This window comes from Scyliorhinus canicula, chromosome 12 (genome assembly GCF_902713615.1).
Source record: "Scyliorhinus canicula chromosome 12, sScyCan1.1, whole genome shotgun sequence".
Taxonomy (NCBI): Eukaryota; Metazoa; Chordata; class Chondrichthyes; order Carcharhiniformes; family Scyliorhinidae; genus Scyliorhinus; species Scyliorhinus canicula.
Window position 1 is genome coordinate 26,497,571 of NC_052157.1, and position 27,579 is coordinate 26,525,149.

General features: G+C 47.5%; 1 protein-coding gene across 3 annotated transcripts in view; it reads left to right on the forward strand.

Annotated features, from left to right (window-relative positions):
- Positions 1-27,579, forward strand: part of atp8b4 (ATPase phospholipid transporting 8B4) — a 372,477-nt gene that overhangs the window by 215,182 nt on the left and 129,716 nt on the right. For all 3 annotated transcript variants that reach the window (XM_038813489.1, XM_038813490.1, XM_038813487.1), the window contains 3 exons: positions 12,016-12,129; positions 14,120-14,218; positions 18,998-19,059. In XM_038813489.1, the coding sequence (XP_038669417.1) occupies positions 12,016-12,129; positions 14,120-14,218; positions 18,998-19,059 (275 nt within the window). The remainder of the gene's footprint in view (positions 1-12,015; positions 12,130-14,119; positions 14,219-18,997; positions 19,060-27,579) is intronic.

The following is a 27,579-nucleotide window of genomic DNA, read 5'->3' on the forward strand; positions in this document are numbered from 1 at the left end:
TTGTTTCAGTGAGAGAGCAGCTTCCCTCTCCGGATCAAAGTGAGCCGGCCGCTGAAATTGACACAACTGACAGTTGGGGTCCATAAGCCCCCCCGCGGTATATCGCGAACCACGGTATTGCGGAGCGCGGTATAACGGGGGACTACTGTATCAAAATGGATAACCTCACATTTGTCAACATTGCATTCCATTTGCCAGACCCTAGCCCATTCACTTAACCTATCCAAATCCCTCTGCAGACTTCCAGTGCCCTCTGCACTTTTTGCTTTACCACTCATCTTAGTGTCATCTGCAAACTTGGACACATTGCCCGTGGTCCCCAATTCCAAATCATCTATGTAAATTGTGAACAATTGTCCTAAATCCCAACACGGATCCCTGAGGGACACCACTATCTACTGATCGCCAACCAGAGAAGCACCCATTAATCCCCACTCTTTGCTTTCTATTAATTAACCAATCCTCTATCCATGCTACTACTTTACCCTTAACGCCATGCTTCTTTATCTTATGCAGCAGCCTTTTGTGTGGCACCTTGTCAAAAGCTTTCTGGAAATCCAGATATACCACATCCATTGGCTCCCCGTTATCCACTGCACTGGTAATGTCCTCAAAAAATTCCACTAAATTAGTTAGGCACGACCTGCCCTTTATGAACCCATTCTGCGTCTGTCCAATGGGACAATTTCTATCCAGATGCCTCGCTATTTCTTCCTTGATGATAGATTCCAGCATCTTCCCTACTACCGAAGTTAAGCTCACTGGCCTATAATTTCCTGCTCTCTGCCTACCTCCTTTTTTAAACAGTGGTGTCACGTTTGCTAATTTCCAATCCACCGGGACCACCCCAGAGTCTAGTGAATTTTGGTAAATCATCACTAGTGCATCTGCAATTTCCCTAGCCATCTCTTTTAGCACTCTGGGATGCATTCCATCAGGGCCAGGAGACTTGTCTACCTTTAGCCCCATTAGCTTGACCATCACTACCTCCTTAGTGATAACAATCCTCTCAAGGTCATCACCTGTCATAACCTCATTTCTATCAGTCACTGGCATTTTATTTGTGACTTCCACTGTGAAGACGACCCAAAAAATCTGTTCAGTTCCTCAGCCATTTCCTCATCTCCCATTATTAAAACTCCCTTCTCATCCTGTAAAGGACCAATATTTACCTTAGCCACTCTTTTTTGCTTTATATATTTGTAAAAACTTTTGCTGTCTGTTTTTATATTCTGAGCAAGCTTACTCTCATACTCTATATTACTCTTCTTTATAGCTTTTTTAGTAGCTTTCTGTTGCCCCTTAAATATTTCCCAGTCCTCTAGTCTCCCACTAATCTTTGCCACTTTGTATGCTCTTTCCTTCAATTTGATACTCTCCCTTATTTCCTTAGATATCCACGGTCGATTTTCCCTCTTTCTACCATCCTTCCTTTTTGTGGGTATAAACCTTTGCTGAGCAGTGTGAAAAATCGCTTGGAAGGTTCTCCACTGTTCCTCAACTGTTCCACCATAAAGTCTTTGCTCCCAGTCTACCTTAGCTAGTTCTTCTCTCATCCCATTGTAATCTCCTTTGTTTAAACACAAAACACTAGTATTTGATTTTACCTTCTCACCCTCCATCTGTATTTTAAATTCCACCATATTGTGATCGCTCCTTCCGAGAGGATCCCTACCTATGAGATCATGAATCAATCCTGTCTCATTACACAGGACAAGATCTAGGACCGCTTGTTCCCTCGTAGGTTCCATTACATACTGTTCTAGGAAACTATCGCGGATACATTCTATAAACTCCTCCTCAAGGTTGCCTTGACCGACCTGGTTAAACCAATCGACATGTAGATTAAAATCCCCCATGATAACTGCTGTACCATTTCTACCTGCATCGGTTATCTCTTTGCTTATTGCCTGCCCCACCATAACGTTACTATTTGGTGGCCGATAGACTACTCCTATCAGTGACTTTTTCGCCTTACTATTCCTGATTTCCACCCAAATTGATTCAATCTTTTCCTCCATAGCACCGATATCATCCCTAACTATTGCCCGGATGTAATCCTTAAATAACAGAGCTACACCACCTCCCTTACCATCCACTCTGTCCTTCCAAATAGTTTGATACCCTCGGATATTTAACTCCCAGTCGTGACCATCCTTTAACCATGTTTCAGTAATGGCCACTAAATCATAGTCATTCACGGTGATTTGCGCCGTCAACTCATTTACTTTATTCCGAATACTACGAGCATTCAGGTAAAGTACACTTATGTTGGTTTTTTTATGGGCTAGGGTCTGGCAGATGGAATACAATGTTGACAAATGTGAGGTTATCCATTTTGATAGGAATAACAGCAAAAGGGATTATTATTTAAATGATAAAATATTAAAACATGCTGCTGTGCAGAGAGACCTGGGTGTGCTAGTGCATGAGTCACAAAAAGTTGATTTACAGGTGCAACAGGTGATTAAGAAAGCGAATGGAATTTTGTCCTTCATTGCTAGAGGGATGTAGTTTAAGACTAGGGAGGTTATGCTGCAATTATATAAGGTGTTAGTGAGGCCTCACCTGGAGTATTGTGTTCAGTTTTGGTCTCCTTCCCTGAGAAAGGACGTACTGGCGCTGGAGGGTGTGCAGAGGAGATTCACTAGGTTAATCCCAGAGCTGAAGGGGTTGGATTGCGAGGAGAGGTTGGGTAGACTGGGACTGTACTCGTTGGAATTTAGAAGGATGAGGGGGGATCTAATAGAAACATATAAAATTATGAAGGGAATAGATAGGATAGATGCGGGCAGGTTGTTTCCACTGGTGGTGAAAGCAGAACTTGGGGGCATAGCCTCAAAATAAGGGGAAGTAGATTTAGGACTGAGTTGAGGAGGAACTTCTTCACCCAAAGGGTTGTGAATCTATGGAATTCCTTGCCCAGTGAAGCAGTTGAGGCTCCTTCATTAAATGTTTTTAAGATAAAGATAGATAGTTTTTTGAAGAATAAAGGGATTAAGGGTTATGGTGTTCAGGCCGGAAAGTGGAGCTGAGTCCACAAAAGATCAGCCATGATCTCATTGAATGGCGGAGCAGGCTCGAGGGGCTATATGGCCTACTCCTGCTCCTAGTTCTTACGTTCTTATGTTCTTATTAACCTACAGTGAACATTTCAGCAACCATCAATTCAAATACAACCCCCAAGGAATACAACACTAAGTAATTCTTAATAACTTCCCAAACAACACCAAGAAGACAAAAGAAACACCTTTTAACAGAAGCACATTAAGTTTACATTCACTACTGTGAACATTTAGAATTCTGAATTCACCAAATGATCAAGAGATTGTCTTTTCATGGCAGAGAGATCAACAGTACACCTGCTCTGTCTGGCTTCAGCTCTGTAATGAACTCCAATTGGCTTTATTGGTTGGCCAATTGGAGTATGAGCTCCCTCAATGATAGCTCATTGAGGGGGCCCATATAATCACCTGTGTAGGCTTTGTGAGCCAGTCTTAAGTTGACTGGACTGCTAGCAGCACTGTTTGTAGCTGCTCCTGTAATATCGTTAATGTAAATAAATATTGGTGTGGTGACGGAACTCCTGCCTCCCGTGGATTACTACAAGCTCCAACACTAAAAACGAAACTAAAACACACCCTGCAGCAAACAGCCCAAAACAAAAGTAAAAAGCTGACAGACAGCCCAGCTCCACCCATTCTCTGACGTCACTGATAAATACCCATTTCTTGAAAGTACATTTCTTAAACACCCGTTTCTTAAAGGTATTCTCTTTTTAAAAAAATAATTTTTATTGAAATTTTTTGGAAAATATATATCAACAAAACAATACAATAATAACAATAACAATAATAATAATAAACACCCCCCGGCACCCGTAACAACGCATATAACTAACCCCCCCTCCCCCAACCCCAATAAACAACAGAATAAATTAACAATAAGCAAATTAACTTAAACACTATCCCCCTAAACCCCCCCTCCCCCCCGGGTTGCTGCTGCTGCTGACCTAGTACCTTTTTGTTGAGCCAGAAAGTTGAGGAAAGGCTGCCACCTCCTAAAGAACCCTTGTATCGACCCCCTCAGGGCGAACTTGACCCTTTCCAACTTAATGAATCCCGCCATGTCATTAATCCAGGTCTCCACACTCGGAGGTCTCGCATCTTTCCACTGCAGCAAGGTCCTCCGCCGGGCTACTAGGGACGCAAAGGCCAAGACACCGGCCTCTTTCGCCTCCTGCACTCCCGGCTCCACCCCAACCCCAAATATCGCGAGTCCCCAACCTGGCTTGACCCTGCATCCCACCACCCTCGACACCGTCCCCGCCACCCCCTTCCAGAACTCCTCCAGTGCCGGGCTTGCCCAGAACATATGGGCATGGTTCGCTGGACTCCCCGAACACCTGACGCACCTGTCTTCGTCCCCAAAGAACCTACTCATCCTAGATCCGGATATGTGGGCCCGGTGCAGCACCTTGAACTGGATGAGACTAAGCCTCGCACATGAAGAGGAGTAGTTCACCCTCTCCAGGGCGTCCGCCCATGTCCTCTCCTCAATCAGCTCCCCCAGCTCCACCTCCCACTTAGGGGCCGTTACCAGTGCCTTCAGGCTCATGCCTCCGCAGGACGCCATCTCCATCCTTTTCCATGCTGCCCCCTCCCCCTCCATTACCTGATAGATGGCAGACACCTTCCCATCCCCGACCCACACCCCCGAAAGCACCCTATCCCTTACCCCCCGCGGGAGCAGCAAAGGGAACCCCTCCACAAGTCGCCTAGCAAACGCCTTGAACTGAAGGTACCTGAACATATTCCCCGGGGGGAGCTCAAACTTCTCCAGTTCACCAAGGCTCGCGAACCTCCCGTCAATAAACAGGTCTCCCAACTTCCTAATGCCCGCCCTGTGCCACCCCAGGAACCCGCCGTCCATGTTCCCTGGGACAAACCGGTGGTTCCCCCGCAGCAGGGCCTCCACCGAGCCCCCCACTTCCCCCCTGTGTCGCCTCCACTGCCCCCAAGTTTTGAGGGTGGCCGCCACCACCGGGCTCGTGGTGTACCTCGTTGGAGGGAGCGGCAACGGAGCCGTTACCAGTGCCTTCAGGCTCATGCCTCCGCAGGATGCCATCTCCATCCTTTTCCATGCTGCCCCCTCCTCCTCCATTACCCACTTGCGTACCATCGAGACGTTAGCCACCCAATAGTACACAGAGAGGTTGGGCAGCGCCAGCCCCCCCTATCCCTGCCCCGCTCCAAAAAGACCCTCCTTACCCTCGGAGTCCCATGCGCCCAAACAAATCCCAGAATGCTGCTGTTCACCCTCCTAAAAAAGGCCCTCGGAACGAAAATGGGGAGGCACTGAAACAAAAACAAAAACCTCGGGAGCACCGTCATTTTAACGGACTGTACTCTACCCACCAACGACAACGGCAGCATGTCCCACCTTTTAAATTACTCCTCCATCTGCTCCACCAACCTAGTAAAATTGAGCTTGTGCAGAGTCCCCCAGCTCCTAGCCACCTGAACCCCCAGGTACCTAAAACTCCTCACTGCCCTCTTTTGCGGGAGCCTACCAATCCCCTCCTCCTGATCTCCCGGGTGCACGACAAACAGCTCACTCATGCCCAGGTTCAATTTATATCCCGAGAAACTCCCGAACTCAGCAAGAATCTCCATCACCTCCGGCATTCCCCCCACCGGGTCTGCTACATACAACAGCAAGTCGTCCGCATACAGCGACACTCGGTGCTCCTCCCCCCCTCGCACCAAACCCCTCCACCTCCTCGACTCCCTGAGAGCCATGGCAAGAGGCTCAATTGCCAGCGCAAAAAGCAAGGGGGACAGGGGGCACCCCTGCCTCGTCCCACGGTGGAGCCTGAAGTACTCGGACCTCCTCCCATTTGTCGCTACACTCGCCATCGGGGCCTCGTACAGCAACCTCACCGATTTAATAAACCCCACCCCAAACCCGAACCTTTCCAACACCTCCCACAAGTACCCCCACTCAACCCTGTCAAAGGCCTTCTCCGCATCCAATACCACCACAATCTCCGCCTCTCCTTCTGCTGCCGGCATCATTATCACATTTAGCAGCCTTCGCATGTTAGTGTTCAGCTGCCTCCCCTTCACAAAACTCGTCTGATCTTCATGTATCACCCCCGGCACACAGTCCTCTATTCTAGTGGCCAAGATCTTCGCCAGCAACTTGGCGTCTACATTCAGCAGTGAAATCGGCCTGTATGAACCGCACTGCAAGGGGTCCTTATCACGCTTCAGGATCAGGGAGATTAGTGCCCGAGACATCGTCGTGGGCATAACACCCCCCTCCCATGCCTCGTTAAAGGTCCTGACCAACAGAGGGCCCAGCAGGTCCGCATATTTCTTATAAAATTCAACCGGGAACCCATCCGGTCCCGGCGCCTTCCCCGACTGCATGTGGCCAATCCCACTGACCAGCTCCTCCAACTCGATCGGCGGCCCCAGTCCCTCCATCTGCTCCTCCTGCACCCTTGGAAATCAGAGCCTGTCCAAAAAATTCTCCATTCCCCTCCCACCACGGCGGCTCCGACCGGTACAGTTCCCTATAGAAGTCCCTAAAGACCTCATTGACCTCTGCCCCCTGCCGCACCACATTCCCATCTCTATCCTTCACTCCACCAATCTCACTAGCCGCGTCCCGCTTACGCAGCTGGTGCGCCAGCATCCTGCTCGCCTTCTCTCCATACTCATAGACCGCTCCCTGCGCCTTCCTCCACTCTGTCTCCGCCTTTCTGGTGGTCAATAAATCAAACTTGGCCTGCAAGCTACGCCGTTCCCCCAGCAATCCCTCCTCCGGGGCCTCCGCGTACCTCCTATCCACACTCAACAGCTCCTCCACCAATCTCTCTCTCTCCCTCCTCTCCCCCTCTCCCTATGGGCTCGGATGGAGATCAGCTACCCCCTTATCACTACCTTCAGAGCCTCCCACACCATCCCCTCCTGGACCTCCCCAGTATCATTGACCTCGAGGTACCTCTCGATACATCCCCGAACCCTCCTACACACCTCCTCATCAGCCAACAACCCCACGTCCAGACGCCAAAGCGGGCGCTGGTCCAGATCCCATCTCCAGATCCACCCAATGTGGAGCATTGTCCGAAATCGTGATAGCCGAATATTCGGCCTCCTCCACCCTCAGGACCAGTCCCCTGCTCAGAACAAAGAAATCAATGCGGGAATAAACCCTCTGCACATGGGAGAAAAAGGAGTACTCCCGAGCCCTCGGCCTCCCGAACCTCCAGGGATCCACTCCTCCCATCTGGTCCATAAACCCCCTCAATACCTTGGCCGCCACTGGCCTCCTGCCTGTCCTTGAACTAGAACGATCCAGTAGGGGATCCAGCACCGTATTGAAGTCCCCCTCCATGATCAAGCCCCCCACCTCCAGGCCAGGAATGCGGCCCAACATACGCCTCATGAAACCAGCATCATCCCAATTTGGGGCGTACAGATTAACCAACACCACCCTCTCTCCCTGCAGCTTACCGCTCACCATCACATATCTGCCGCCACTATCAGCCACAACCTCAGACGCCTCAAACGCCACCCTCTTCCCCACCAGGATCGCCACCCCCGGTCCTTCGAGTCGAGCCCAGAGTGGAAAACCTGCCCCACCCACCCCTTCCTCAGACGGACCTGGTCCGCCACCTTCAGGTGGGTCTCCTGGAGAATGGCCACGTCTGCCTTCAGCCCCTTCAGATGCGAAAACACCCGGGCCCGCTTAACTGGCCCATTCAACCCCCTCATGTTCCACGTAATCAGCCGGATCAGGGGGCACCCCGCCTCCCTCCCCCTTCGACTAGCCATAACCCATCGACTGCTCGCCCCTGGCCATCACCCATTCAGCAACCCGGTACCCCCCCCCCCCCCCCCCCCCCCCCCCCCCCCCCCTCCACTGTACTCCCGTGAGCCAGCTGACTTCTGCTGACCCCGGCAGCTCCCGCTCTAACTCCGACCCCTCCCGATATGAGGTCCCCCCTTCTCCCCTGCACACCGCTTCAGCGCGGGAAACCTGGTCTAATAGCCACACCGCTCGCCACCAGCTCCACCCCCTCGTCCCGCAGCGCGGGAAACCAGAGAAAAGCCCGCGCTTTCACACTGCCCCACCCCACCAACGCAGCTCCAAAACCGCAGTCCCAACCCAAACTCCATACAAACAAAGACACAGATCAACCACAAACCCCAGTACCCTCCCTTAGAACACAAAACCATAACCCACATCGTCCGAAAGCGAGAGAAAAAACAAAAACAAACAGAATAACCCGCTACAGCATTAACAATGATACATGAATAGAATAGAAAAACTCCCACAGCCCCCAATCTCTAGTTCGAGTCCAGCTTTTCAGCCTGCACAAAGGCCCACGCTTCCTCTGGGGACTCAAAGTAGTGATGCCGCAGGCGGCAACATGCCGAACTTCACCTGCTTTCCATGGAGCACCGCCTTCGTCCGGTTAAACCCGGCTCTCCGCTTGGCCACCTCTGCACTCCAGTCCTGGTAGATACACACTACCGAATTCTCCCACTTACTGCTCCTCACCTTCTTGGCCCATCGGAGAACACACTCCCGGTCGCTGAACCGATGGAACCGCACCAGCACCGCCCGCGGGGGTTCATTCACCTTAGGCCGCCTGGCCCGCACTCTATGGGCCCCCTCCAGCTGCAGGGGCAGATGGAAGGATCCTGCCCCCACCAGCGAGTTCAACATCACGGCCACATAGGCCGGCAGGTCCGACCCCTCCAGCCCCTCCTCGAGGCCCAGGATCCGCAGGTTCTTCCTCCGTGACCGAAGCTCCATCTCCTCAAACCCATCTTGCCACTTTTTATGAAGTGCCTCGTGTATCTCCACCTTCCCCACGAGGGCCGAAACCTCCTCCTCGCGCTCAGAGGCCTGCTGCTGCAACTCGAGTATCGCTGCACCCTGGGTTGTCTGGGTCTCCAGCAGCTTACTCGTCGTCACCTTCAGGGATTCCAACAACTCCCCTTTCAGCTCCGTGAAATAGCGCAGAAGGGCCGCCTGCTGCTCCTCAGCCCACTGCCTCCACTCCTCAGGGGCTCCACCGGCCGCCATTTTGTCCACCTTCCCTCGCTTTTCCAGGGGAGCTGCTGCCGTTTTTCTCCTCGCCCCACTTCGAGTCCGCACCATAAATCCCGGGAGGTTTTGCTCCAGACCCCTTTATCCACCGGGAATCGTCGAATTTCTGGGGTTTCCACCGGGAATTTCTGGGGTTTCCTTTTTTTGCGTAGGCGCACGAGGACCTTTGCCTTCAGCTCCAAGACCCGTTGCTCAAGCGCGTGGCGCTACCAACATAAAAAATATAAACCACACACGTGCCGCTCTTTCCCAGCCGGCGCAAATGCGGGACGCCTAAGGTTCATCGGAGATGCCAATCACAGAGCTGAAGAAGATGGTTAGTTTTAGTTTAATTGCACAAATGTTGAATTTTTTTTGCGGCACACTTGGCGGGGGCGGGGGATGGGGGGATGTCTTCACGGCACACCAGTGTGCCGTGGCTGACACAATGGTTGGGAACCACTGCATTGGAATCTAGTTTAATCCCGAACTCAGCTAAAATTTAAACTAACCAAGCATTTCTGGTACAGTTTGCTCAACTTGGTGGACTCATTCCTGAACCACATTTTTTTTTATCCCCAACTGTCGGAAAGTTCAGACTTGAACTTGTCTACATGAAATGAAGTAGAACAATGTTATTAGATGAAAAACACTCGTATACAGAAGTTTAGTATCTGTTTGCAGAATTTTATCTTCACTGTACAGCCATTCGGCAGCCTATTTCAGTTTGATTTGCTTCACGATGGTGCATCTTGATTATTCAAATGTCCCTGGCTGTGAAATATTGACACTTGCTGAAATAAGCCATGTCTATAAATGCTTATAACTTTCTAAACACAAAGTATCCCTTCATGGGATGTGGGAACACTGGCTAGGTCATCGTCAATTGGCCTTGAGAAGGTGAGCTAGCTTTTTGAGCAGTTTCATACGACTGAGTGGCTTGCCAGGCCATATCAGAGAGCAGCTACGAGTCAACCACTCGAGTTTTGTGGGTTTGGAGAAAGGCCAGAAAATGACAGGAATGGCAGATTTCCTTCCTTAAAGGACATCAGTGAACCAGATGGGTTTTTACGACAACCGAACATCTTGTCATGGCCACCGTTGCTGAGACTAGCTTTTAAAGTTCCAGATTTTTATCAATTGAATTGAAGTTCGGCCAGCTGTTGTGTTGAGATTTGAACCCCTGTACTCAGAGCATTAACCTGCACGAGCCCAGTGACTTTGCTGCTCCGCCATCGCCTCCCTAATTGCGGTGGTAATTATAAGTACAGTTAAAATTTGGCCTTTTGCAATGTCCTGTTTTGGGAAAGTTTGTCCCTCAAGACTAAAATATGTCACATTAGTTCGAACCATAGAACAATAGAATTTCTACAGTGCAGAAGGAGGCCATTCGGGCAATCAAGTCTGCACTGACCCTCTGAAAGAGTACTGTAACAAGTCCATGGAAGCAGAGGTCCCTTCGCCAGAATCCATTGTATTAAAAAAACCAATAGCAGTACAACCATGCGCACTCAGCTTGCTGCCTGCACTGGCAGAGCAGAGGACCTGATTCCCCATGTTAAATACAAAGAAAAGGTTCCCTGACTGGGCCACTAACTAGGGACCTCGTATTCCGATTGGCCAATCTCAAAGACCTGGGGCACGATTCTCCGCTCCCACGCCAGGTGGGAGAATCGCGGGAGGGCCGCTCTGGCACCAGCGACAAGGCACGTCGGCCGAGATTCACGGCACGGCCCTTCTAGCCCGCCCGGGGGGAGGGGGGGGGGGGTGGGAGAGAGAATAGGGGGCCAGGAGCGGCCACCGACGCCATTATGAACCTCTCCGGGTTTCACGACGGTGTCGGGCCTTGCGGAGAATTCTGCCCCCAGTGTAAGTCATTGCAAGTACCCTTATCTGGGCCGTGTGGAGTTTGCACATTCTCCCCCTGTCTGCGCGGGCCTCACCCCTACAACCCAAAGCTGTGCAGAGTAGGTGGATTGGCCACGCTAAATTGCTCCTTAATTGGACATTTTTTTGGACTGGACTGGTTACGATTTACTGGTCTAGAAACCCAAACTAATGCTGTGGGGATACAAATTCTAATCCCACCTTGAAAGCTGGGGGAATTTAAATTGAATTAATTAATAAAGCTGACCCCACATCTGTGTGGGCCTCACCCCCACATCCCAAAGATATGCAAGTTAGGTGGATTGGCCATGCTAAATTGCCCCTTAATTGGAAAAAAAAATAATTGGGTACTTTAAATATAAAATAAAAGAAAAAATCAATTTAAAGTTGGATTAAAAAGCTGGTTTCAGTAATGCCGACGATAGAACTCATTTGGTTCAATCATGTATGTCGTGGGAAGGGGGCGGGAAAGAGATTGTGCCATCTTAACCCTGGCTGGCTTACTTGTAAGTCCAGACCCACCGTCGTTGACTCTTAACTCTTCATTTGGCGAGCTGGTACTGAGATGATGGGCCAAATGGCCTCATACTGCACCGAAACAATTTTGTGATTCCTGTTAATTGTCTTCTGAAATAATCTGACAAGCTCCTCAGTTCAACAGCTATTAGGGATGGGCAATAAATGCTGGCCTTGCCAGCGATGCTCACATCTCAAGAACAAGTTAAGATAAATGCCCTCAGAGGCACTGAAAACTGTGGATGCAAGAAGTCTCAAGCGAAATGTCGATGAGAAGCATCTCGGCAAAAGCTATCAGAAATTGGTTTTAAAAGCTGAAGCAGCGAGTGCCATATATATTTTTTAATATTGTTTTAAATGGCCTGTGGTCACAGACTGGATAAAAGCATGCTTATTGCCAGTAACCTGCCTTCGGTTTACGATTCAACATTAATCAGAAAATTCAACAGTAGTTGTTAATCATGTTTGAATCTCTGCAATAATTGTACTTTAATGCCTTTTCAGAATAACCGTATCAAAACCTCAAAGTACAACGTTGTCACATTTCTGCCTATTAACCTGTTTGAGCAGTTCCAGCGAGTTGCCAACGCGTATTTTCTGTTCCTGTTGCTCTTACAGGTTAGTGATCCTAATATTCAAAAGAACACGAGTGGGGTACATGTGTAATTGGCATCACGTGACTGTAGTTACATATATATAGCCCGCAGCTTAACTAACATTTCTTTGACAATTAAGAATTCAACATGACACTTTTATTAAATATTAGAAGTGATTCATTTCATCTCATGAAGCCAGCCCTTAGCTGCTGTTAGCGTCAATCGCACTGATTTCTTAGTTTTTTTTGTATGTTTAAGTGACTCCTATAACGCATTGCGTGTCAGACCGAACTTGACAAATAGCAGCATTTAAATTCTGATTTAAGAAGTTAGCAAGTCCACCGCCACTTGTGAAGTGAGTACCTCCGTATCAGTACTGATTAGTTAGCCTCTCACCAGATCTCAAAGTGCAGAGGTGGCCACATACTCTGAACCTCAGAGCCGCAAACGATAACCTTCAGACATTCGAAAGCCACAAGACACAGACGAGTGATACAGATGCATTTCTATTACTATTGCACCTATTTCGGTGAGGAAATATATTTAGCAAAATTGTAAGTGCAAACGGCACAAAAAGTGTACGGTTGGAATTTTATGGCCATCCCTGCCGACGCAATCCTCTGGTCCCGCCAATGGTGAAACCCTGCCGAAAGTTTCCTGGTGGTGAGGGGTGCATACAATGCCGTTGACAGCGATGGGACCCGAAAATAATGCCGCTGCGAAAAGCGCTGTGGGGGGCAGGAACCCGCCCCCATGTGTGTCTGAACGCTTACTAATGTAACGTGTATGTCATATTATTGTAGTGAGTGCAGGGATGAGAGATTTTCACAAAATGGCAGGTTTCTGACATTGAGGTTTTGGAAATCTGCCATTTGACTCTTTGGGCGGGATTCTCCGAACCCGTCCATTGCTGCCCCTCTGCAAGTCAGAGCGGAGAATTTGGCATTCCAGCCAAAACTCCATTCACTTTCAGCGGCACCGGAGAACCACAGCCGTGGGCAAGCAAGCTCGGACATTTTCAGCTAAATCTGTTTCCGACCTTCAGTTTCAGGGTAACACATTCCCCGCTGAGGACTCCTATCTAACGCGAGTGCCGTTTTATAGCATTGTGTCTCTCGGTGCTGCAAGCGACAGCAGCTAAACATGCTCACGATAGGACTTTGTTCCCATTTAGTTAAATCCCGACCTAAATATTTTATGTAGTTCAATTTTTATTTCACCAGTTTCAAGTTTCCCTTCTGTTTTGTAGTTACTTTTTGTGTGCTAAAGTTGCGGATTCGTCCTGTTAATTTGAAGTCAGTTAAAATTAGTAACAATCTGATTTTTTGACCACAGAAAGCCTGTGAATGATCAGAAATGAACTGTGTTTATATGGAATGGACAGCACAGGTGCTGAGTGGTCTCATTCTAACTGGTCCACACTAATGTTTATGCTCGTGTGAGCCTATTTAACAACAGTTTGTTAACATTTTGTATTCGGCATAATAATGTTCCTGCGGGGCAACTTGTAGTAAAAATGTACCGCTAAGCAAAGTATAAATTTTACTCCTGTTAAATCAGTCACTTCATTCAGATTACTGGACAATGTAATGTTTTTTTTTTTTAATTTAGATTACCCAATTTATTTTTTCCAATTAAGGGGCAATTTAGCATGGCCAATCCACCTACTCTGCACATTTTTGGGTTGTGGGGGCGAAACCCACGCAGACACGGGGAGAATGTGCAAACTCCACACGGACAGTGACCCAGAGCCGGGATCGAACCTGGGACCTCAGCGCCGTGAGGCGGTTGTGCTAACCACTAGGCCACCGTGCTGCCCTTATGTAATGTTTTTTTTAATACTTTAAAGGTCGGTTGGTAATTACATTGCTTAACTCAATCCTTGGAAGGTCATTGATTTGTTTTGTAAGCGATTATGCATCACCAGGCGTATATTGAGCTAAATTTCAGAACTATGCACTTGTGAATTTGTAATCTCTATTCTCGTTAAGTAAGCCTTGAATTTTTTTCAGCTCATTCCACATATCTCCTCACTGTCCTGGTTTACCACCATAGTGCCTTTAGTGTTGGTATTAACCATCACCGCCGTCAAAGATGCTACAGATGATTTTGTAAGTACTTAATGAATTCTGATTCAGTGATGTTCAGTTGCACTAATTCACATTTGCTACTTGAGACAGTCAGAGGTTAGAGACACAGAGAGAATCGCTCCCCGAGGTGAGTTTTTTTGCCGCTGGCACTGGCGCCAAATTTTCTTCTTCACCATTGCTCTGCCTTAGGCAGTGCGGCATGAGGTAATTTGCTAATACACCGTAGAGTATGTTCATCTGTACTCTATACTCCTTTCATTAGTTCCACTTCACTAGAATCAACTCATTTCAAGTGAGTTCTCCATCAACTCAGAACTTTAAATAAATGCTCTGCTTAGTTAGAACATAGAACATAGAACACTACAGCGCAGTACGGGCCCTTCGGCCCTCGATGTTGCGCCGACCTGTGAAACCATCTGAAGCCTATCTGACCTACACTATTCCATTTTCATCCATATGTCTATCCAGTGACCACTTAAATGCCCTTAAAGTTGGCGAGTCTACTACTATTGGAGGCAGGGCGTTCCACACCCCTACTACTCTCTGAGTAAAGAAACTGCCTCTGACATCTGTCCTATATCTCTCACCCCTCAATTTAAAGCTATGTCCCCTCGTGTTGGTCATCGCCATCTGAGGAAAAAGACTCTCACTGTCCACCCTATCTAACCCTCTGACTATCTTATATGTCTCTATTAAGTCACCTCTCAGCCTTCTCCTCTCTAACGAAAACAACCTCAATTCCCTGAGCCTTTCCTCGTAAGACCTTCCCTCCATACCAGGCAACATCCTAGTAAATCTCCTCTGAACCCTTTCCAAAGCTTCCACATCCTTCCTATAATGTGGTGACCAGAACTGCACGCAGTACTCCAGGTGTGGCCGCACCAGAGTTATGTACAGCTGCAGCATGACCTTGTGGTTCCGAAACTCAATCCCCCTGCTTATAAAGGCTAGCACACCATATGCCTTCTTAACAGCCCTATTAACCTGGGTGGCAACTTTCAGGGATTTATGTACCTGGATGCCGAGATCTCTCTGTTCATCTACACTACCAAGAATCTTGCCATTAGCCCAGTACTCTGCATTCCTGTTACTCCTTCCAAAGTGAACCACCTCACACTTTTCCGCATTAAACTCCATCTGCCACCTCTCAGCCCAGCTCTGCAGCTTATCTATGTCCCTCTGTACTCTTAGTATACAAATGATGGCCGTGTAGCTTGCACGTATATGAGGAGGAACCAATTAATATATGTACAACACATAAACATATTGTTACGGTACCAGACCATACCCCAATTTATGTCAGGAAACCGACAAGACCCCAAATTTGTTTTTCAATTTATAAAAGTGTAGAAAAGATACTTTGCCCGAGGAGTGATTCCACTGACAAATAGGGATCTTTTTATATTTAAACAAACTTTATTAAACACAGGAGTAACTGCATTACTGTCACAGAAAATAGCTTTCCAATTAACAGTTGAACAATTCTTAAAATAAAAGGAAACACTTACACTACTAACTTATACCGTCTCTATCTCCAATTAAGCAAAGCCCATTACAGATCAAAAGCCACTGGTAAATAAAGTTAGCAAACACAGAGTTTGTTGCTGTACTATTGTGTAGAGATTTCTTGGAAAGACTGCTTGGAGAGAGAGACCCTTTTAGGAACAACCTGCAGATCCTTCGGTCTTTGTCCGACTCCTGCTCAACCTGACTGGACTTGGCAAAACTGCTGCTCAACTTAAAACCTTCTAGCCGACTGCCAGACCTATATCAAACTGCAAAACTACATGATGTGGAGTGCCGGCGTTGGACTGGGGTGGGCACAGTAAGAAGTCTTACAACACCAGGTTCAGGTCCAACAGGTTTATTGGAATCACCAGTTTTCGAAGCATAGCTCCTTCATCAGATGATCTGATCAGTCACCTGATTAAGGAGCTACGCTCCGAAAGTTCGTGATTCCAGGCTTCTGTGAAAAACAGCAGACAGACCTGTCCTTTCCATTAATTGCATCATCTTTATCCCACTCAGATCCCATGACCTTCTTACCTAAGTCTAAACACAATGCCCCAAATTATCTAGTTTCCAAGGAATCTCCAACAATCATAACAAAGTTCCATTGGGCATCTCTTTGTAAACAAATACATAGAATCATAGGATAGAATCACCACAGTGGAGAAGGAGAGCACTCGGCCCATCGGTCTGCAGCGACACTCCGAAAGAACACTCTACCTAGGCCAACGCCCCAGCCCACCCTGCCCTATCCCTGTAACCTAACCTGTACATCCCTGGACACTAAGGGGACATTTAGCAAGGCCAATCCACTTAATGTGCACATCTTTGGACTGTGGGATGAAACCGGAGCACCCAGGGGAAACCCACGGAGACAAAGGAGAACAAGCAAACTCCACACAGGCAGTCACTCAAGGCCGGAACTGAACCCAGGTCCCTGGTGCTCTGAGGCACCAGTGTTAACCACTGTGCCATCGTGCCATCCTAAATGTTGAGCACTTACTCTCAGCTGGAAAAAAGTCTGTAGCAAAGATATCAGGAAAGACAATATATATAGAATGCATCAGCCATTTTTGTAAGAAAGATACACATCAATTATATTTGATGACATGGAAGTTTTGGCAGCACTGACAAGACACTCTCTGCCGAGTTCATCCATATTAATAGTTAGGTTCTCCTGGATGTAACAAACCGCTTCCGATAATTATTGTAATGAATGATAATCTCACTTTTACAACATCTTAATTACAGCCTTGGCAGACACACCACCTGTATGTCAAACCAGCAGGATTTAAAAAAATATTACTTAATATATACCTTAACTCAGGCTTTTAATAACATTACTGAAACAGAGATATATAATACAGTCTAGATAAACATTTCCTACAATGTACTGTATATTTTTTGGTTTCCATTACATTTTTCGTAGAGTTCATCTAGTAACATGGGTGATATTAAATGGTGGCAGCCAATCTTTCAGAGCTGAAGAGCCAAGAAAAGAAATGTAATCAGTTAAAAGAATATGGGCCAATTTTCATTCTAATTCATTCATGGGATATGGGTGATGCCGGGCCAGCAACTCCTCTTGATTGGAGTGGCTCGCTGGGCTATTCTGAGGTAAGATTGGCAGATTTTGTTCCCTAAAGGACATTACTGACCAGGTGGAGTTTGCATCAATGGTTTCTTGGTCTTCATTGGACTTCTAATTCCAGGGTTTTTTATTTTAAATTTAATTCAAATTTCACCATCTGAAATGGTGGGATTTGAACCCACGTCCCCAGAGCATTACCCGGGTCTCGGGATTGCTAGTCCAATGCCAATACCACTGCCTCCCCCGTTCTGGGGTCAACTACCAATAGGCTGGAGTAATGTTGACATCCAAGCCTTATTTTAAATGGGCAAAGGAGCTGAGGGGCACCAAACAGACATCCCGATGCAACTCATCATGTTGCCACTTGAAGCATGTAAATTTGACAGTCTCCTCAGTTCCATCAATCAGTCAATCATGCATGTAGGGTTTCAACTGATTTTAACCAGAAATAGCAGGCTGGCTCCTATTAATGTCTTAGCACTCTAATTTCTACATAAAATGGGCTCTATTGTTGGAAACAGATAAGACACATTAGCTAAATGGTGGTAGGCGCCTTCCAAATGGGAGCTGGTTGCATCGCCAGTGTTACTTGAACAGTAAAGCTTCTGACTCCCATGTTGTGGCCTTTACTGCCCAGTTAACCCCATGCGAAGCATGTGAAAATTCACCCCAGTGCATTTCCACTGGCACTGGCTGGAGAGATGGGTTCAGCAAGAAGTGGTTGTGGAATTGGACTGGCAAACAGGCAGTTGAGAGTTCAAATCTCTCTCCAGCCAATTAGGGAATGGGGAATGGAACTAAATTAAGCTGCAAATTTTTGCTCATGGGTTGACTGCACTCAATTGTGATTGGGCTGCTGCAAAAAACTAATTGGCTTCAATTAATTTTACATAGAACATAAATGCAAACGGAGGCCATTCGGCCCATCGGGTCTGCACCGACCCACTTAAGCCCTTACTTCCACCGTAACCCAATAACCCCTCCGAACCTTTTTGGTCACTAAGGGCAATTTATCATGGCCAATCCACCTAACCTGCACGTCTTTGGACTGTGGGAGGAAACTGGAGCACCAGGAGGAAACCCACACAGACACGTGGAGAACGTGCAGACTCCGCACAAACAGTGGCCCAGCAGGGAATCGAACCTGGGACCCTGGCACTGTGAAGCCACAGTGCTATCCACTTGTGCTGCCCATTTCTTGTAGTACATAACTTAAGTATTTCTGCAAAGAGACATGCTGTCAAAGCTTTTCACCTTGCATCCATCAGGACAGACATAAAAGTACTAATTTCAAAAGGAACAACAATTTATACTCTGAGAGAAGGGTACTGATTGGTTGAAAGACATTACACCTTATTAAATTAAACGAAAGCACCTGGGACAATGTTTCCCCGGTGCAATCTCCATGGCAACACCGTGACCAATCAGAATCTACTTGCAACCCAAAGAGCACTTTTTTCTCATGCTGTATAAATTGTTGTTCCCTTTGAAAATTTGGTATTTTTGTATCTGTGCTGATGAGGCCATGGTGAAATATTTTGACAGCCTGTCACCTTTTCAGGCAATACTAAAGGCCTTGTCTTAAAAATTCAAAGATGGAGAATATTTGAACAAATAAATCACTCTTCTTATCAAAAAGGACCTTTAGTATTTGTTCAATGACAGCTTTTCTGTGACAATTATTCTTTCTTACTTTTCAGTTTCGCTACAAGAGTGACAATCAGGTCAACAACCGACAGTCTCAGGTGCTTATTGATGGCAAGTAAGTGTAATATAAATTTTCAATCTGCAGAGTTGAGTATAGATTTGAATGATCTCTTCAATGATAAATTTCTGCTTTAATGCTTCCAAAACTTGTATCATATACACAGTTTTTATAAACGCGTAAAATTGACTTAACATATTGGGTGCGATCGAACCAAATTGGCCATGATGTGGAGATGCCGGCGTTGGACCGGTGTGGGGTCAGTAAGAAGTCTTACAATGCCAGGTTGAAGTCCAACAGGTAGTGATTCCAAATAAACCTGTGACCCAAATTGGAACAGAGTCCTGTGACGAGCGTGTTTAGCTGGGTGCTTCCCGGCACTCAGAGCGCTGAGAAACACCGCGCTATCAGGACTCTGTTTCAATTTGGGGCCTCAGCAGGAAACGCCCTCTCGAGGCCACACTCAGTCCTATTTTCTGCACTGAGGAGCTCCGCATGGCCAAACTCCTCTGTGCAAGTGGAGATCGGCACGTCATTTTTAAATGGCGACCCAATCTCTTAACGCCCTGACACGACCTCCGAACTCCCCCAAAGCCTCAAATCACCTTTTAATGGAGTCCTCGGGGAGGGGGAGGGGCCTACACCCCAGCTCACATGTAAAGAGTACTCCTGGCCCGAGCCCTGGTGTGGGACAAATGCCAGCCTGGCAACTTGACACTGCCAGCCTTGCATCCCGTCAGTGCCCCTGCCAGCTGGTAGCACAACCTGGGCACCTTGGTAGTGCCAGGCTGGCACACCGGTGGCACTTCCAAGGTGCCAGGCTGGCAGTGCCAGTGTGCCGGTGCCAGGCTGGCAGTGCCAGGATGCGCAGGTAGCACCAGGGTGCCACCCTGCCCAGAGGGCAACCACAAGTCCAGTTCCGTTTGAACCCCAGCTGCATGCACTTTGGGCAGGGTAGTGCCCAGGCACTGCAGTTGTGCCACCTAGGTACCTTGGCAGTGCCAGCCTGGCAACTTAGCAGTGCCACCTGGGTGCTTTCCTGGCATTGCCAAGGTTCCCATGTGGCACTGCCAGCTAGCGGGGCATTGCGATGGTAACAGGTTGGCACTGCCAAGGTTCCCATGTGGCACTGCCAGCTGGCAGGGCATTGCGATGGTGACAAGTTGGCATTGCCAAGGTGCCCAGGTGGCACTGCCAGCTGGCAGGGGCACTGCCATAGTGACAGGTTGGCATTTTTGCGCGTGCAGGCGATTGGGCCGGGTTTGCCCGCGATGGGTGTTGGGGGTTGCGGCGGAAGCTAGGGGACCCTCGCATGTTGTGTTTGGGCTGGGGGAAGGTCAGGAATTTTTTTGGGGAGTGGGCCTCCTCGGGACACCATTTAAAAATGGTGTCCCAACCTCTCGCTACAAGGGGGAGTTCCGGCGGGCCTTTGTAAAAAACAGGGCTATGTGGGGCCTCGGCCCTGCGTTTACCGTTTAGGCCCCTATTCAACACGAGTCGCATTGAATAGCTATGTGTTTCTCAATGCTGCGAGTGCCCGGAAACACGCGGCTAAATGTGCTCACTAGGAACGTTGTTCCCTTTTGGGAAGATCGTGCCCAATGTTATTTTGAAAAATAAATTTAGAGTATCCAATTAATTTTTTCCAATTAAGGGGCAATTTAGCGTGGCCAATCCACCTAGCCTGCACGTCTTTGGGTTGTGGGGGGCGAAACCCACGCAAACACGGGGAGAATGTGCAAACACACCACTGACAGTGACCCAGAGCCCAGATCGAACCTGGGACCCTGGCGCCGTGAGGCAACAGGGCTAACCCACTGCGCCACCGTGCTGCCCCTATGACCAATGTTATAGGGGCATCCACAGGGCTGATATCCCTCTGGAAGCTATCTGTTGTTGGTCCACATCAATTGGGATGTCCCTTTATGATGAATGTCAAAATTGTTATATATTATATTTCAGTTTTGTGGCAGTATTGTTATTAAAAGCCCGGGTAAATGTATATATTTGTTGCAGTAATATTATTAAAGAACCTTGGTTAAGATATCCAGTCTGTCTGTCAAAGCTATAATTAAGCTGGGACCTGTACGAAAGGGAAACGGCTTTTGCACTATGTTTATGGTTTCATGAATATTGTCTATTTTGTTGTTGCTGTTACTATACCAAAAATACCTCAATAAAATGTTTATTTTTTTAAAAAAGCTGTATTTAAGAAGTTATAAAAGGTGAGGTCATGATTGATTCTAACCATTTATTTGTTTATATTTAGAGTGTTAATAAAACCTCCCCCTGACCTTTGCGGGTCGGGTTTAGTCAGAAAAAAGTTATATCATCCTAAGGTTCCAATTTTGTTTCAGTGCTTCCAATATTATTTGTAAGAAGTCTTACAACACCAGGTTAAAGTCCAACAGGTTTGTTTCAAACACGAGCTTTCGGAGCGCAGCTCCTTCCTCAGGTGAATGGAGAGGTATGCCGGCATCTCCACATCAATATTATTTGTGAAAGTCTGGAAAATGTTGACTCTTTTATTTGGATGGGTAAGACCTCACGAATTCGCAGGGTGTTTTTTCAAAGGGATAGGCAGTCGGCGGGGGGGGGGGGGTCTATTATTTTATTGTTGGGCTGTGAATATTGAGAGGTTGCGTGGGTCGTATAGGGGTCGGAGTCTGTGTGGGGGGCGGATAGAGGGAGGTGCCTGCAGAGGCAATCTGTGAGATTCATCGTTTTGTACGGGCAGCCTTGGACCTGTTGTTTGGAACATGGAGAGAGAGGAGGGGTTGGAGCGGTTTGGAGATTTGTTTGTAGATGGGAAGTTTGCCGATTTTGAGGAGTGGGTGGGTAAGCACCACTTCTGAGAGCTAATCTGTTTTGGTATTATCAGCTATGCATCTTTTCACACAAGATTTCTTCCTTTCCCTTGGCGCCTCTTGATGGATGGGGTTCTTTCAGTGGCGGATGTAGGGAAAGGGAAGATGTCAGACATGTATTGTCAGCTCATGTTGTTTCGATGGAAGTTCATAAGATACAGGAGCAGAATTAGGCCATTCGGCCCATCTTTGCCTTTGGTCCCACAGAGTGCCCTGGCGTGGTTAAGTGACCTGATGGAGTTCTTACATTTACAAAGAATTATCCGGAGAGGGTCGATAGAAGGATTCTATTTGAGATAGCAGCCATTCATTTTCCACCGTCAGATGTTAGGGGGTGGTGGGTTGTGGGGTTTGGTCTTTGTTCTTTTTCGGTTTGGCTTGGCGGAATGGGGGGGTGTTGAAATATTGACATTCTTGCTTGAATATGGTTGTGATGGTGTTATATTTGAAAGTCTTTTCTTAATAAAATTATACATTTTTTTTAAATTTAGAAGGATAATAGAACATTGTTATGAGCGCTAGAGATTCCCTGGAGAATAGATAATTTATGATCGATTTTATTTAGTTCTTGCTAAGTTGGGACTTGTGACATCTTCGTGATGTAATTCATGGGAGGTGCCAGGTCTGTCAGTAGTTTTGCAGTTTGGCATAGGATTTGAGTCTGACAAGACAAGGATTTAAGTTGAACAGCTGGGAACGGCACTTCTGGGGGTCTCCCGGGGAATTAGAGGCCCATAGATCCACACCCTTTTGGCAGGATGGAACCCTGGTACTGCTGCTGCGTCCTGGGACACTGGCACCCTGACACTGCCAGCCTGGCACACTGACATTGCCTACAAGATGCTAGCCTGGCACTGTCAAGATGCCCAGGTAGCACCTCTAGCTAGCAGGGGCTCTGCCAGTTGGCACTGCCAAGGTGTCAAGATGGCATTTTCTGCGTGGTGGTAATCCGGCCGGTGTGTACTGTGTGGGTGTTTGCGGGGGGGGGGGGGGGCATTTAAAAACAGCGTCCCAATCTCTCGCTATACTGAGGAGTTCTGGCGAGTAGAGCTCCTAAGTGAACAAAACAGGGCTATGTATGCTCTCAACTGCTCGTTCGCCTCTGAGGCCCCCTATCTACCATGAGTGCCGTTTTATAGTGTTGTGTTTCTCGGCGTGCAAGCACCAGGAAACACGCGGCTAAACGCACTTGCTTTGGGACTTTGTTCGCATTTAGATAAATCCCACCCATTGCCCCCTTTTTAGGCCCTGGGGAGTTTCTCCCCGGTTAAGCTTTTCATGACTGGGGAACTAAACTCATTGGACGTACTGGCTCCTCTGAGATAATGCCACCATTTTGAAAGTATGCTTGTGGGTCCCTCATCGCCCCCCCATACGCAATGTCACCCCCCCCCCCCCCCAACACACACACACACACACACACACACAAGTGATGACAGCCTGCTATGGGGTCACTGAGTTTCCCTCCTTTTCAGACCGTCCCACACCTCTTTCGGGCCCGACCCTTCCATGACACCCATCTTTCACCCCTCCTAACCTACCAGCGGCCCCTTCTTACCCACCCTGCACTCCCCCACCCATCATACAGCTCCTCCACCCTCCTTTCATGGGCACAGCTCCTAAAGGTCTGATCCTTAGCAGTGCCACCCTGGCAATGGGCCACCCTGGCACTGGAACCCAGGCACTCTTGCCGGCTTTGCAGTGCCACCCAAGCACCTTGGCAATGCCAGGGAGACGGTGCCAGTACCAAGGAGCTACCGCTTCATTTGTACAGAATGCAGCAGCTGAATGTGTATTTTGGAGGAATTCGGATGAACATTTTAGGAATTCCCCAGAATTCGGACAAAAATTCCCACTTGATTTATGAGCCTGTCTTGGTTTCAACATTGACGGAGCTGGTGTACTTCCTGTCATGAGTGGTATTTGGTGCTTCCCTGAGTCATTCCGAAAGCAGTATGTTTATAGATTTGGTACGTTAGAAAACCATTGACATCTAAGATGTTAATTTTGCAGCATCTGGCTGCAGCAGAGAAGAGTCCTATCCGGTTACCTCACCACAAATTCAGCAGTTAGAGATTACCGACTGATAACTGCCAAAATATTGAGGGGTGGAGATTAGGATCAAGGCCACAGCAATTAAAAATAGATATGTTTGTCACAAATGTGATTGGTTGGCAGAAGGGCAGAAATAACTTGAAACCCGGGTGTCGACGGGATGGTTTGATAAGCGAGGAGTGGGTTGCTTCTTAAGGCCCCCCCCCCCCCCCCCCCCCCCCCCGTCAGCCTGACTGACAGAGCAGGGAGCTGGCTGCAATTAGGGGTGTACAGGGCCTGCAGCTGCTCATGCAAGTATGGTGGAATGATGAAGGGGGAGAAGTGCCTGATGTCCGATTCCCTGACTCGTTTTGGTGGGAGCTGAGGGCTCCAATTCGAGGGAAGGCAGATAAGCACTCTTGGCCCACAAGCAGTGCTGTAAAGAGACTTTACTTCTCCTTGAAGTTGTCCTCTCATCCCTTAACGTCCCAGGTTTCTTGAGCCCTGAAAATCAAGCCAGCCACCTGAAACTTCGAAGGCCATTAAATATGAAGCCGCCAGTCTCATTAAGTTTAAATGGACAAGCAGGCATCCTGAAATTGTTTGACTACAGGCTTCCTGTCCCGCCTGCGAAAACCAGAAGAGAGTGAATTGGAGGCTGTTTGAGGTTTTTAAAATGTTAACAGCTCACCTGACCCCAAATCATCCAAATTTGGGGATAGGGTGTTCTGGCCACACCCTTATCAAGCTCTCTCCTCCACACAGGAATAAACTTCCATTTGGAGATTATTACAAAATTAATTCATTTGTTTTTGTGCCCTGGGCACTAAAAATAACGCGGTGAGGGGAATTGAACCTGTAAGTGGTACAAATGGGAATAGGTCACGTTTCGAGAACTTGTGCAGTTGTAGATAATGGAGCTTTTGCGACCGGGAGCGGCATTGCCGCTGGGAGAAGTGAGAGAGGAGCATGTACCCAACATCAACAGATTTTAAAATACAGACAGAAGATTCCAGAAATACTCAGCAGGTCTGGCAGCACCTGTGGACAGGGAAGCAGAGTCAACTTTGTTTCTCTCCACAGATATAGCCAGACTCGCTGTGTACTTCCAGCGTTTTCTGTTCCTCGTATCAATTTCCACATCTGCAGTATTTCAGTTTTAGAGCAACCTTTTTTGGCCTTGATTGTGTCCTCATCTTCGAAATCTATATTTATCTCAGACCCTGACGCAGACCGCCCCCCCCGCAGCACGCTGGCCTTCCAGATCAAGATGCCTGGTTGGGCCACAAGCTATCGGTCAGACATAGCTGCTTTGAACTACTTTCAGAAACAGCAACAACCTTACAAATCTGCCAAATAAGTTGTCAATGGGTGATTGCACAGCAGATTTCAAACTGTTGGCTTTTATCATCATCTCTTCATGAATGAAACAATTTTGAGCATGTTTTTCTGCCAGATAGTTGTGCCTACTTCACAGTCTGTTAAAAGAAAACAAAAATGGGGGGCAGCACGGTGGCGCAGTGGGTTAGCCCTGCTGCCTCACGGCGCTGAGGTCCCAGGTTCAATCCCGGCTCTGGGTCACTGTCCGTGTGGAATTTGCACATTCTCCCTGTGTTTGCGTGGGTCTCGCCCCCACAACCCAAAGATGTGCAAGGTAGGCGGATTGACCACGCTAAATTGCCCCTTAATTGGAAAAATGAATTGGGTACACTAAATTTATTAAAAAAAAGAAAACAAAAATGTAAATATTCCTGTGTGCATGCGTGGTACTGTTTCAGCAGGCCCATCGAGTCTGCTCAGAATGCTGACAGCCTCATGGACTTGTGGCATGTTTTTAATGTTCAGTCACAGGTGAGACGCAGAAGGTTAGTCTCTTCATTTAGAGTCAGCTGTAAGTTAATAATTGACTCTGGGGTCTCACTCTCAAGGATTTTTCACCCACTGCTTCTCTTTCAAAATCTGAATCTTCCCGTCTAGAAAGTAGCGACAAAAAATAATGATCAGCGCGGCCAGATATGACTGAATGAGGCTTGCCAAATTAACAACTCTGTTTTCTTCAATGTGCCATAGCATTGTGAGGAACATATAGTAGTTTTGGCTTTGTACTCGCACTTGCCAAACTTTCAGTGACTTTTGGAAAGCCTTTATTCCTTCCCAGTGCTGAAAGCAATCATCATCCTTCCCTTCAAATTTGAGGTTCAGTTCATTTAGAATTGAAAGGATGTCTGCAAGGTAAGACATAATTAGCATCCAACTTTCATTTTCCAATACTTTCTTGCATATAACACACATGGGGTTTGCATCCTGATTTTCATTGGCATAATTAACAAAGCCATACCTCAAGAAATCATCTTTATACTGCTTTGTTACTGATTTCAGTTTCTCCCTAGTAGGCTGTTCACCTGAGGCCCTGGGGCTCTGTATACAGCTCACACTACCATTGCTTTGTCTTTCCATGGACTCTCCTGAGCAACTCATACTAGCACTGCTTTGTCCTGCCGTGGACTCTTCTGTGCAGCTCTCTCCAACAGATTCAGTTGTGAAAACCTGGTTGATTTGTGTCTCTGGCCCTCTCTTCCTTATAACAAAACGATCCATCTTCAGTTCTTCACAGTCCTGTTGCTTGCTTTCTCGCAGCTAGAAAATTGGGGAATCTCTCCTCTGTGTCGCACCAATAGCAAGGATGAACAGGGCATATAATGTTGTTGTATGTGCCGGACACGTGACCTGCTCTCTTCCACCATTTCTGGTGGGAGGACTGCATCGTTCGCATTTAAAACCCGGTTGCAGCTGGCATTTTCAACTTAAAAGCCGGTCGCGGCCATTGGGTCTTCTCCCGCAATCGGGAACGCTATGGCCGATCACTCCATGACCCTCCTGACACATGCCCGCAACCCACCCGCGGGATCGCAACCTGCAGTTTGAAAAACTGTGATCTAAAGGTAGCCATGATGTGGAGGTGCCGGCGTTGGACTGGGGTGAGCACAGTAAGAAGTCTTACAATACCAGGTTAAAGTCCAACAGGTTTGTTTCAAACACTAGCTTTCAAAGCACTGCTTCACCTGAGGAAGGAGCAGTGCTCCGAAAGCTCATGTTTGAAAAAAACCTGTTGGACTTTAACCTGGTGTTGTAAGACTTCTTACTGTGATCTAAAAGCACTGTACTGGAGGGGAGTGTAATTTAAAAACAGTTTAGATTGTAATTTGTATTCCTTTTATTTCAGTGATGTATTTAATTTAGCAAGTTATTCCAGCTAGGTGTGCATCGACTGTAAATGTATGGTACAGTATTTCAACATCTTTCTGGATGTGAAATGTCTGACAGAATGTACCTTGACTTTAATAGTGATTCCTGTAGGAACCTATGATTCAGGTAAATTAAAGTTGCGATATCCAGGAATGCAACCACAACTTTAATTGAGGACAGACGGGTAGCAGAGGTGCAGTGGTTAGCACTGCTGCCTCACAGTGCCGATGTCCCAGGTTCGATCGCGGTTCTGGGTCACTGTCCGTGTGGAATTTGCACATTCTCCCTGTGTTTGCGTGGGTTTCACCCCCACAACCCAAATAAGGAAGGAGAGGATCAAATATGAAGGCAGGCTAGCCAGTAATATAAGAAATGATAGTAAAAGTTTCTTTCAATACATAAGAAACAAATGACAGGCCAAAGTAGACAT